The 13186-nt window shown below is 40.6% G+C and overlaps 1 protein-coding gene across 1 annotated transcript; it reads right to left on the bottom strand.

The window, feature by feature from the left end:
* Positions 1-8968: 8968 nt before the first annotated feature.
* Positions 8969-12523, bottom strand: C21H8orf48 (chromosome 21 C8orf48 homolog). Its single transcript, XM_060001394.1, has one exon. It carries the CDS (start codon positions 12442-12444, stop codon positions 11635-11637), a length of 810 nt encoding a protein of 269 aa, XP_059857377.1. The 5' UTR covers positions 12445-12523; the 3' UTR covers positions 8969-11634.
* Between the last annotated feature and the right edge of the window lie 663 nt (positions 12524-13186).

The following is a 13186-nucleotide window of genomic DNA, read 5'->3' as shown; positions in this document are numbered from 1 at the left end:
ACATGCCACCAGATGTGGACCTGCCAACCAGAAAGACAAGATCCAGCCTCATCCACCAGAACACAGGCATCAGTCCCCCCAACCAGGAAGACTACACAACCCACTGAAACAACTTTACCCACTGGGAGCAGGCACCAAAAAACAACGGGAACTACGAACCTGCAGCCTGTGAAAAGGAGACCCCGAACAAAGTAAGCTAAGCAAAATGAGAAGTCAGAGAAAAACACACAGCAGATGAAGGAGCAAGGTAAAAACCCACCAGACTAAACAAATGAAGAGGAAATAGGCAGTCTACCTGAAAAAGAATTCAGAGTAATGATAGTAAAGATGATCCAAAATCTTGGAAATAGAATGGAGAAAATACAACAAATGTTTAACAAGGACCTAGAAGAACTAAAGGGCAAACAAACAATGATGAACAACACAGTAAATGAAATTAAAAATTCTCTACAACGAATCAACAGCAGAATAACTGAGGCAAGAGAACGGATAAGTGACCTGGAAGATAAAATAGTGGAAATAACTACTACAGAGCAGAATAAAGAAAAAAGAATGAAAAGAATTGAGGACAGTCTCAGAGACCTCTGGGACAACATAAAAACGCACCAACATTCGAATTATAGGGGTCCCAGAAGAAGAAGAGAAAAAAAGGGACTAAGAAAATATTTGAAGAGATTATAGTCGAAAACGTCCCTAATATGGGAAAGGAAATAGTCAATCACATCCAGGAAGTTCAGAGAGGCCCATACAGGATAATTCCAAGGAGAAACACACCAAGACACATATTAATCAAACAATCAAAAATTAAATACAAAGAAAAAATATTAAAAGCAGCAAGGGAAAATCAACAATTAACATACAAGGGAATCCCCATAAGGTTAACAGCTGATCTTTCAGCAGAAACTCTGCAGCCAGAAGGGAATGGCAGGACATATTTAAAGTGATGAAAGGGAAAAACCTACAACCAAGATTACTCTACCCAGCAAGGATCTCATTCAGATTTGACAGAGAAATTAAGACCTTTACAGACAAGCAAAAGCTAAGAGAAATCAGCACGACTACACCAGCTCTACAACAAATGCTAAAGGAACTTCTCTAGGCAGGAAATACAAGAGAAGGAAAGGACTTACAATAACAAACCCAAAACAATTAGGAAAATGGTAATAGGAACATACATATCAATAATTACCTTACATGTAAATGAATTAAATGCTCCCACCAAAAGACATAGACTGGCTGAATGGATACAAAAGCAACACCCGTATATATGCTATCTACAAGAGACCCACTTCAGACCTAGGGAAACATACAGACTGAAAGTGAGGGGAGGTAAAAAGATAGTCCATGCAAATGGAAATCAAAAGAAAACTGGAGTAGCAATTCTCATATCAGACAAAATAGACTTTAAAATAAAGACTATTACAAGAGACAAAGACGGACACTACATAATGATCAACGGATCAATCCAAGAAGGAGATATAACAAATGTAAATATTTATGCACCCAACATAGGAGCACCTCAATACATAAGGCAAATGCTAACAGCCATAAAAGGGGAAATGGACAGTAACACAATCATAGTAGGGGACTTTAACACCCCATTTTCACCAATGGACAGATCATCCAAAATGAAAATAAATAAGGAAACACAAGCTTTAAATGATACATTAAACAAGATGGACTTAATTGATATTTATAGGACATTCCATCCAAAAACAGCAGATTACACTTTCTTCTCAAGTGCTCATGGAACATTCTCCAGGGATAGATCATACCCTGAGTCACAGATCAAGCCTTGGTAAATTTAACGAAATTGAAATCATATCAAGTATATTTTCTGACCACAACGCTATGAGACTAAATATCAATTACAGGAAATAATCTGTAAAACATACAAACACATGGAGGCTAAACAATACACTATTAAATAACCAAGAGATCACTGAAGAAATCAAAGAGGAAATCAAAAACTACCTAGAAACAAATGACAATGAAAACATGATGACCGACATGAGGCAGCAAAAGCAGTTCTAAGAGGGAAGTTTATAGCAATACAATCCTACCTCAAGAAACAAGAAACATGTCAAATAAAAAACCTAACCTTACACCCAAAGCAATTAGAGAAAGAAGAACAAAAAACCCTAAAGGTGGCAGAAGGAAAGAAATCATAAAGATCAGATCAGAAATAAATGAAAAAGAAATGAAGAAAACGATAGCAAAGATCAATAAAACTGAAAGCTGGTTGTTTGAGAAGATAAACAAAATTGATAAACCATTAGCCACACTCATCAAGAAAAAAAGGGAGAAGACTCAAGTCAATAGAATTAGAAATGAAAAAGGAGAAGTAACAAATGACACTGCAGAAATACACAGGATCATAAGAGATTACTACAAGCAACTATGTGCCAATAAAATGGATAATCTGGAAGAAACGGACAAATTATTAGAAAGGAACAACCTTCCGAGACTGAACCAGGAGGAAATAGAAAATATAAACAGACCAATCACAAGCACTGAAATGTAAACTGTGATTAAAAATCTTCCAACAAACAAAAGCCCAGGACCAGATGGCTTCACAGGCAAATTCTATCAAACATTTAGAGAAGAGCTAACACTTATCCTTCTCAAACTATTCCAAAATATAGCAGAGGGAGGAACACTCCCAAACTCATTCTATGAGGCCACAATCACCCTGATACCAAAACCAGACAAAGATGCCACAAAAAAAGAAAACTACAGGCCAATATCACTGATGAACATAGATGAAAAAATCCTCAACAAAATACTAGCAAACCGAATCCAACAGCACATTAAAAGGACAGTACACCATGATCAAGTGGGGCTTCACCCAGGGATGCAAGGATTCTTCAATATATGCAAATCAATCAATGTGAGAAACAATATTAACAGATTGAAGGAGAAAAACCATATGATCATCTCAATAGATGCAGAAAAATCTTTCAACAAAATTCAACACCCATTTATAATAAAAACCACCCAGAAAGTAGGCTTAGAGGGAACTTACCTCAACATAATAAAGGCCATATATGACAAACCCACAGCCAACATTGTTCTTAATGTTGAAAAACTAAAACCATTTCCACTAAGATCAGGAACAAGACACGATTGCCCACTCTCACCACTATTATTCAACATAGTTTTGGAAGTTCTAGCCACAGCGATCAGAGAAGAAAAAGAAATAAAAGCAACCCAAATCGGAAAAGAAGAAGTAAAACTGTCACTGTTTGCAGATGACATGATACTATACATAGAGAATCCTAAGGATGCCACTAGAAAGCCACTAGAGCTAATCAATGAATTTGGTGAAGTAGCAGGATAAAAAAATTAATGCACAGAAATCTCTTGCATTCCTATACACTAATGATGAAAAATCTGAAAGAGAAATTAAGGAAACACTCCCATTTAACACTGCAACAAAAAGAATAAAATACCTAGGAATAAACTTACCTAAGGAGACAAAAGACCTGTATGCAGAAAAGTATAAAACACTGATGAAAGAAATTAAAGATGATACAAACAGATGGAGAGATATACCATTTTCTTGGATTTGAAGAATCAACATTGTGAAAATGACTATACCACCCAAAGCCATCTACAGATTCAATGCAATCCCCATCAAACTACCAATGGCATTTTTCACAGAACTAGAACAAAAAATTTCACAAGTTGTATGTAAACACAAAAGACCCTGAATAGCCAAAGCAATCTTGAGAAAGAAAAATGGAGCTGGAGGAAACAGGCTCCCTGACTTCAGACTATACTACAAAGCTACAGTAATCAAGACAGTATGGTACTGGCACAAAACCAGAAATATAGATCAATGGAAGAGGATAGAAAGCCCAGAGATAAACCCACATACATATGGTCACCTTATCTTTGATAAAGGAGGCAAGAATATACAATGGAGAAAAGACAGCCTCTTCAATAAGTGGTGCTGGGAAAACTGGACAGCTACATGTAAAAGAATGAAATTAGAACACTCCCTAACACTGTATACAAAAGTATACTCAAAATAGATTCAAGACCTAAATGTAAGGCCAGACACTATAAAACTTTTAGAGGAAAACATAGGCAGAGCACTCTATGACATAAATCACAGCAAGATCCTTTTTGACCCACCTCCTAGAGAAATGGAAATAAAAACAAAAATAAACACATGGGACCCAATGAAACTTCAAAGCTTTTGCACAGCAAAGGAAACCATAAACAAGACGAAAAGACACCCCTCAGAATGGGAGAAAATATTTGCAAATGAAGCAACTGACAAAGGATTAATCTCCAAAATTTATAAGCAGCTCATGCAGCTCAATATCAAAAAACAAACAACCCAATCCAAAAATGGGCAGAAGACCTAAATAGACATTTCTCCAAAGAAGATGTACAGATTGCCAACAAACACATGAAAGGATGCTCAACATCACTAATCATTAGAGAAATGCAAATCAAAACTATAATGAGGTATCACCTCACACCAGTCAGAATGGCCATCATCAAAAAATCTACAAACAATAAATGCTGGAGAGGGTGTGGAGAAAAAGGCACCCTCTTGCACTGTTGGTGGGAATGTAAATGTGTACAGACACTATGGAGAACAGTATGGAGGTTCCTTACAAAACTAAAAATAGAACTACCATACGACCCACACTGGGCATATATCCTGAGAAAACCATAATGTAAAAAGAGTCATGTACCACAATGTTCACTGCAGCTCTGTTTACAATAGCCAGGACATGGGAGCAACCTAAGTGTCCATCAACAGATGAATGGATAAAGAAGATGTGGCACATATATACAATGGAATATTACTCAGCCATAAAAAGGAACGAAACTGAGTTATATGTAGTGAGGTGGATGGACCTAGAGTCTGTCATACAGAGTGAGGTAACTCAGAAAGAGAGAAACGAATACCATATACTAACACATATATATGGAATTAAAAAAAAATGGTCTGAAGAACCTAGGTCAGGACAGGAATAAAGACACAGACATAGAAAATGGACTTGAGGACACAGGGTGGGGGAAGGGTAAGCTGGGACAAAGTGAGAGAGTGGCATGGACATATATACACTACCAAATGTAAAGTAGATAGTGGGTAGCAGCCACATAGCACAGGGAGATCAGCTCAGTCCTTTGTGACCACCTAGAGGGGTGGGATAGGGAGGGTGGGAGGGAGACGCAAGAGGGAGGAGATATGGGGATGTATGTATACGTATAGCTGATTCACTTTCTTTTACAGGAGAAACTAATACATCGTTGTAAAACAATTATACTCCAGTAAAGATGTTAAATAAATAAATAAATAAATCTTCCCCCCAAAAAATGTTGCCCTTGGATTTCTGGTGTGAGAAACTGCTCTCATCAGCCGCATGGCAACTGGGGACTGCATACTGAGTGCCCTGGAAACAGAGATTCTCACAGACCCTGAGCCTGTGCAGCTCCATACCTTTCCATGGATCAGGGAGGCAGCCTTCTATAAGCTCAGATCAGCCATCAAGGCCTCCTTGCTAAGCAGAAGTGTTACCTACAGGATAGAGCTAAGTCTGGGTCCTCTGGTGTATCCCACCTGCAGGAAAGGGTGGCCTCTTCTGTCCTCAGTCTCTTGCCAGTTGACTAGGTGCCAGAAGAGGTCACTCCTCTCTTGAACCCTTGGCTATTTGGGGAGCCCCTTGGGATTAAATGAGTGAACAGCAATGGGAGTTTGTTCACTTTATGGACAGCATCAAAACTGCACATCATGGGGCTTTCTGGAGATCTGCTGCTTTTCATTCCTTAATCCAGACATCCTTGATAAAGGATGGGATCCAAGCACCTTCAAAACTAACTGAACCTCAGGCAGTCATCTTACCCTGGCCAGTAAGTGGCTCCACTGGTGCGTGTTTACAGACTCTCAGGCCATTGCAATGGTCTAGCCACCTGGTTCCACCAATGGTCTAGTGACCTGGTTCCACCAATGGTAACCACAACAATTACTTATCCAAGGCTTCCATCCTTGGGGAAAATAACTGTGGAAGTCTCTTTCCTCACAGATACCCAAAATATAAATCAGTGTGTCATATTAAAGCCACAATACAGGCCTCACTTTATCCACTTTGGCATTCCAGATGTTGTTAAGGGTGACCATTTCACTTCTAAAATTATCCAATGCTGGGCTCTTGAACAAGGTGTTCAGTGGAACTTTCCCCACCCTTGTCAGTCTCAGGCTACAAGCCTCACAGAACTCCCTTATGGCATACTCAAGCAAGATAAAATTTAATTAAATGAAATGTGACTTTTTTATCATCAAACATCAGGGATGACCTGTAATAAAGAGTCTGATTCCATTTTTGATGTTTGATGGTCAGAAACTTCCAAGGCCCATCCTCCTGCTCCACCTTTGGACTAGCTGATAAGAAAGCCCAGGTGTCCCTCTGGTACTGGCAGGAAGTTCAGACCATGTAAGCCCAGCCCACAGATGGGAATCCTTACCTCAGCCCCCCCCAATCACAATAAAAGGCAAACCAGTCCTCTTTCCTCTCCGTCTAGCCATTTTTAGATCAGCTTGGGAGCTTGCCCTGTGCCCCCTGGAAGCTCTCATTACATGAGTAATAGACCTTCTCAGGCTTTGTGTGGGGTCATCAATCTTGACATCCAAAGCAAATTTTGGGTGGAATGACCACAACATACTTTCTCCTAAACCTCTGTTAATACCTCAACAGTGGGCTCATCAAAACTAGGCTTTAGAATTATTTGAGTCACCCTGATAGAATTTTGCAATTTCCACTGTAATTTGAGTCTACTGAAAATTGGAAAATTTTGAAATTCTCTACTGCAGAGGGTATTATCAACTGAGAATTCAGCTATCTTTTCTTTTTCTGTTTCACAGTTAACTATTTTTGTATGTACTTTTCATTTGTCAACTCCAGAAAAAATTGGGGGAGAGCCCACACTCATGTAGAGCCACAATTCTTACTTCTTTGCAGCCTGTTTAGCTATGTCGCTGCAGAAAAAACGAAGTTACTATATTAGGCTTCATCATGAAATAAACTAACATGTTTAAAATTGGAGGTATTCAGAGCTGGGTGTCCCAAACATTCCTAAACAGTTCTGAGATTGGAATCTGAATGACTCAGATGCTCAGGACTGAATTTTCTTTCTCTCAGCCTGACACATCACTTAGTTCTGTTCCAAGGATTTTGTTTTTCTAACACTCGTTAAATGCATAGATTTGTTTCTTAGTGCAGAAATTTTTGTGATAAAAAATCGAGATAAAAACCATAAACTAAATAGGTGTGTATTTATATAATTTATATATTATAGTTATATAAATTGCATATTTGTATAATCCTGTACCAGGTTGCCAGATACAATTTTTTTTTTTTTTTTGCCAGATACATTTTTAGTGCTTGGGGAAATAATGGTTTCTTAGCATCTGATATGATGGACTTTGCTTTCCAGCTATACTGGAATCTCTTGGGTGCAGCTATAAAGAGTCTGGAGAAAGGATATTCATTCCTTTTGAATTTGTTCAGAGACAATAAACACTATTCTCAAGTTCGAGCATCAAGAACTTGTACCTCTTTTCAAAATTGCAAAAAGTCATGAATTATCTTTAAAATTAACAATTCCCATAAATGCTTTTTCTACCTGAAAATATGAATTCCAGAAAGATATTTTTATATTAATTCTTCTAAATGAATACTGTATTAATTGGCTGCATAGGGAAAGCTATCTTATCAAAAAGTTTTCCACTAATTTGTCACTGAGAAAAAGTATGTATATACATGAAAAAAAAAGGGAATCCAAGCCACGGAGAGAGAAAAATTACAGAAAACAGCTACACAAAGGCAAAACATTGACAGAAAAGTGTATGCTAAATTATTTTCTTCTTTTGATGCAAAAGACATATTAAATGTCATTATTTGTATGCACGTCTTCTTTCATCCGTGAAACTTGTTGAGCACCGTCCTGTGCCAGGCATTGTGCTAACCCCCGTGGATATCATGTAAGATGGTATCAACTCTATCCTCCAGTTGCTCACAATCAAGTAAGAAAGAAAAGACTATTAAGACACAAGTGTTATAATATGAATTTATATTTGTGCCTTAGCATATAGACTACAGCCTTTAATTCTGATTAGTCAGTGTTTCATGGTTATGGGCTGAGTTCAAAGAAGGTGAGGCTTTAGACTGGGTTAAAGAGTACATCAAACCACATGATCATCTCAACTGATGAAACACCCTTTAATGAAATAAGAACATTCAATAAACTAAGAATAGAAGGGAACTTCCTCAAAATGAAAAAGACCATTTATGGAAAACCCACAACTAACATACTCAATGGTGAAAGTCTGAAAGCTCTTCTCCTAAGATCAGGAACAAGATAAAATGCCCACTTCACCACTTCTATTCATTATAGTACTGGAAGTTAGAGCCAGGGCAATTAGGCAAGAAGAAAAAAACAGTATCCAAATCAAAAGCAAGAAGTAAAATTATCTCTGGTCACAAATGACATAATCTTCTAGCTATAAAATCCTACACAATCCATTTTTTAACACTGTTAGTGCAAATCAATGAATTCAGCAGCAGTTTCAGGATACAAAATCAACAGGCAAAAATCAGTTGTATTTCTATGCACTAGCAATGAACATCCAAAAAGAAACTGGATTGGAAAAAATTCACTTACAATAGCAAACAATGGAGTAAAATACTTAGGAATAAATTCAATAAAAGAGGCACACAACTTTTGTATGCTGAAGACTATGAAACATTTCTTTCAAAATTAAAGAAGACCTAAACAAATTCTAAAAATCTCTTGTGCATGGACTGGAAGACTTAGTTGACTAAAGGGTGAATTATGACCCTTAATGGGGAAATTATTCAGCATTTTGATTATGAGAAATGTGAATATATTAAGATGGCAAAGATAAAGCAAGATGTAACGTGAATTTCAATAAAAAGTTACTGTGAAAATGGTAATGATTTTATTTCCCATTTTATTTAGGAATGACTAAGAGAAAATACACTAAATTTTATGGGGAAAAAAAGAGTATCTTAATACATAAATGAAGGTCTAAAGGCAAAGAGTAATATTGACATGATACAAAGGTTATTTTTTGCTGATACAAAGGCTATTTTTTTTGCTGATTTTTACAAATTTTTGACCGTGATAGCTTAAGTGTTAGACATATAGAAAAATTACCTCTCCTGCTTTCCCTCCACAGCTAAACTTCAAGAAGTCTATACCTGTATTCCTCATTTCCTTAGCTTACATTTATTCCTCAATCTACTGTCAGTCAGCCCAACTTTTATGAAGTTGCTGTTGTTAAGTCAAAGAAACCAACACATGACTAAATCATCTGTTAACTCTGTTGCATTGGCATGCTTAGACAACCCATCCTTCTTGAAATGTTCTCTTTCTTTGGTCTCTCTGACACGACTCTTTCCTGGTTTCCTTTATCCTTCTATGATGACTTCTTCTCAACTTCCTTTGCTGTCTTATTCTCCTCTACCCAGCCATTAATTGGTGGGTAGAAGTTCTCAGGAGTTGGTCATAGCCCTTCTTCTCCTGTCATTCTCCTTCCTTCTAGAAGAGCTCACCACATCTATGACATATATGCCAATGATCCCCACCCCCTCAAGACCTTTTCTCCAGATCGCAAGCACAAATAACCAAATGTTTCTCAACCTCAGTATGAATGTCTCAAATATTCCTCAAACTAACCATGTCCAAATAATCACCCTCTTAATCAAACATGCTCCTATCTTAATGAATTATCATTCATCCAAATGCACAAGTCAGAAACTAAGTAACATTCTTTTTTTTTTTTTTTTTTTGAGGTACGCGGGCCTCCCACTGTTGTGGCCTCTCCCATTGCGGAGCACAGACTCCAGACACGCAGGCCCAGTGGCCATGGCTCATGGGCCCAGCCGCTCTGAGACATGTGGGATCTTCCCGGACCAGGGCACGAACCCGTCCCCTGCATCGGCAGGCGGACTCTCAACCACTGCGCCACCAGGGAAGCCCATTCTTAACATTTACCTTTTATTAACCCTCCATATCCATTTCTTCACCAAAGAATGTCAATTATTACCTCCTAAGTACTTCTTAGATCTCTATTTCTATCTGTACTGTCAAAACCCTAGTCCAAATTGCCAGCATCTGTCTCCTGCATTGTTATAAAAACTTTGTAACTATTCCAACTATAAAATGTTGCCCTCTAGAATCTGAAAAAATACTGGGTGGAAAGTCTTTAGTCCTCAAATCTGTGAAGGAAGCACAGTAAACTCTTAAGTTTCCAGAGTACCTGTAGAAATACTATCGAACGCAAGTCCGAGTGCCCAGCACACACTGCGGCCAAACAATACCAAAACGTCGGAGTTTGGAGCCGAGAAAGGTTTACTGCAGGGCCATGCAAGGAGACTGGTGGCTCATGCCTTAAAAACCCTGGACACCTGGAAAGCTTTCAGCAAAGCCCTTTTATAGCCCTTTTATAGGGAGGGGCATGGTTAGTTGTTACAAACTTCTTGGTGTTAGATCCTTTGTTCTTGAGGCCAGGTCACTGTGTTCTTATAAACCTCCATCGAAACAAATGTTATTCTCTGTTCTGACAAGAAAGGGCAAGGTCCCAAGGCTCAACTTTCACCCTCCGAGGTCCAGGCCCTGGCTTACAGGAGGGGGTCCCTGCGCGGGCCAGTTACCCTGCCCAGGAGCTTTCATCCAGCACCCAGTCTGAGTCCTCCCGCCAGCGCCCAGGCCTGGGTGAGGGGGCAGATCTCAGCTGGCAGCGCCCTCAGGGCCAGGTCCCCAGACTCTGCCCAGCCATCATCAATGAGGGAGCCAGGCGGCCAGGACCCAGCCGGCCCCGACCCAAGCCGGCCCTCAGGCTTTTCATTTAACCTGGAGAGAATCCTTTGTATACGATCGACAGGAATACGTGTTGTAGCAAATGCCCATCAGGGGAATCCCCAGCCCACAGCAATTGCCCTTCTTTGAGAAGAGCCCAACCACAGAGGTGGACCTGAACTAATGACCTGCAATGTCCGTGCAACTTAACCCTGGCCTCTGGCCACCTCCTAGGAGGAGACAACTGATCTAAGCTGCACCAACTTTTGAAACTTGAATGGAGAGACTGAAGCAGGTTGAAGCTGTTACCTCAATGGCAGTGTCCATATACTCCAGTTGCTGAGGCCTCCACGGACTGCGACCCATGAAGACCGCCCGCCGCCATTAGGTTGCAGACGTTGGGATGGGGGAGGGGTTCGCTGCTGCTTCGCTGCTTCAAGGTCTGGGCCTGGCTAGCGGGCGGCTGCGGTGAGGGCTCTGGGGCTCTGCAGGACCCGGCCCTCAGCCTGTCCCAGGCCCCGCAACCCCCTCTCACCTCTCACCACACTCTCTGCCGCGAGCACTACTGCGAGCTGACTGTTGGCTCAGGGTCTCGCGATAACGGTCGTGCTAACGGCCAGGCCAAATGCTCTGCTCCTATTACAGAAATGATGATAATTATTCAAATACACAACAAAACATTTATACACACTACACATTATCATTAATAAACACCATCCCTTGTTTAGTTAAGAGTAAGAGGTTTGAAAATTGGCGGACAAAAAGGTGATGACAAGCACTATTTCCATTCTGCTACATCTCCTGCTTTGTATCTGACCTTTCAAAACCAGAGTAACCAATTTGACTTTTCTCCTTCAGTCTTTCCCAGATTATTCTGGGGTCATCGGAAAGCCTGGGAAGGCTCTGATGTATTTCTCCAATAAGGGTAAGAAAGTCTTTCATATGAAGATCTTCATCTATTTTCTCTTGGAGTAGAAGTGACTCCAGTAAAGTCTTCTTCTGTTTCAGGAAGGCAGATTGGGCCAGTTCTGCTCTTTTCCTGTTACAGTTGGGACACCGAGAAGAAATGTGTTGCTTAGCTGTTACCACCTCGTTGGGTGTTGTCCTCATGTTTTTAAAATAGATTCTGTTCAGAAGCTCATCGGGGACAGTACAGTTTAAGGCATCTACCTCTGGAGCCTCTGCATCCGATCCAAGCTGCAGCTTTTTATGTCCGCTGCTCTTTTTCCCCTTAGAGGTCGCACTATGATGGATCAGGTTTATCTTAACGGTGCAGAAAGACTGCAGGGCATTCAATTCTTCAAGGGATGCCTGAGTGATTTCTGTTTCAAGTTTAGTGTCTGGTTGGTACTGTCCAGAGTTCATTTCCTTGCCCTTGAGGTTGTTGATCCATTTTCTGCTCAACTTCTTTTCATTATTTTTGAAGTGTGAAAACTCAGATTTGTTGTCTCCATATTGCAAGCGTGGAGTCGGCGTTCCACTCTCGTATTTACTCCCAGAGGCACAGGACCAGGGCTGCAGTCCTCCAGAGGAACTGAATGAACTGGAACTCTGTGCCTCATCAGTAAAGGACTCAAAGGTCTCCTTAGAAAAGTCTGCCATAGTCCCGACGTCTGTCTGGGTCAATTTCCCCTGCTTCTCTGAATCCTCGGGCTTCTAGGCGGATGGCCATCACATTGCATCAGGCTCTGCTCCTCATCTGCTTTGCGGTGGTCAAGATTGCCTCAGGAACTAGTCAGTCCTGAACCCCTGGGGGATGGGTTTTGGAGCTGACCGTTGCGTAAGGAAACGCTTCCGGGCAACGCCTTCCCGCTGCCTTGGCAACCAGGGGCGGTCCTGCGCAGTAGGTCGCTGAGGCGCCTCGCTCCTCCCCTTCCCCGCCCTCCCCAGAACCGACTCTGCCCGCATTGTTCCTGTTGGGTTGTCGGCGCCGCCCTCTCCGTTCGCTCTCCGGAGTCTTCTCCTTAGTGCTATTTTAGTACAAAATCTAATAATCCTCCAGAAAAAGTTGCAAACTCCCCTTCCCTAGGGGTCAAAAAATTGTGCATGTGTGTGAGGGCAACAGGGAAAGGCGGCCTCTGACTAATCTGAGAGTGCACGCCTCGCCTTCAAAAAAAAAAAAAAAACCCAAACAGAAAACCATCCGGCTGGCCAAAAAACACAAGCAAAACGTATCTGCCAATCAGATAGCCAAGAGATCATCTAATCGTAAACCGCGTCTTAGGATAAAATTCGAAATTCTGAAACCATCCTGTAAGACTCCTGAGTGGCACGGCTCCTACGTATTATTTCTCCAGCCTCATCTTGCACAGCTTTTTGTGCTGTAGCGTTACACTCTGCAGTT

Source organism: Delphinus delphis, chromosome 21, assembly GCF_949987515.2.
Source record: "Delphinus delphis chromosome 21, mDelDel1.2, whole genome shotgun sequence".
Lineage (NCBI taxonomy): Eukaryota > Metazoa > Chordata > Mammalia > Artiodactyla > Delphinidae > Delphinus > Delphinus delphis.
The sequence above is the reverse complement of the archived record's forward strand: the minus strand, read 5'-3'. Positions and strand labels throughout refer to the sequence as shown.

Bases quoted from the DNA above. Each gene is read 5' to 3' on its own strand.
- C21H8orf48 (XM_060001394.1), bottom strand. From the start codon at position 12,444: ATGGCAGACTTTTCTAAGGAGACCTTTGAGTCCTTTACTGATGAGGCA.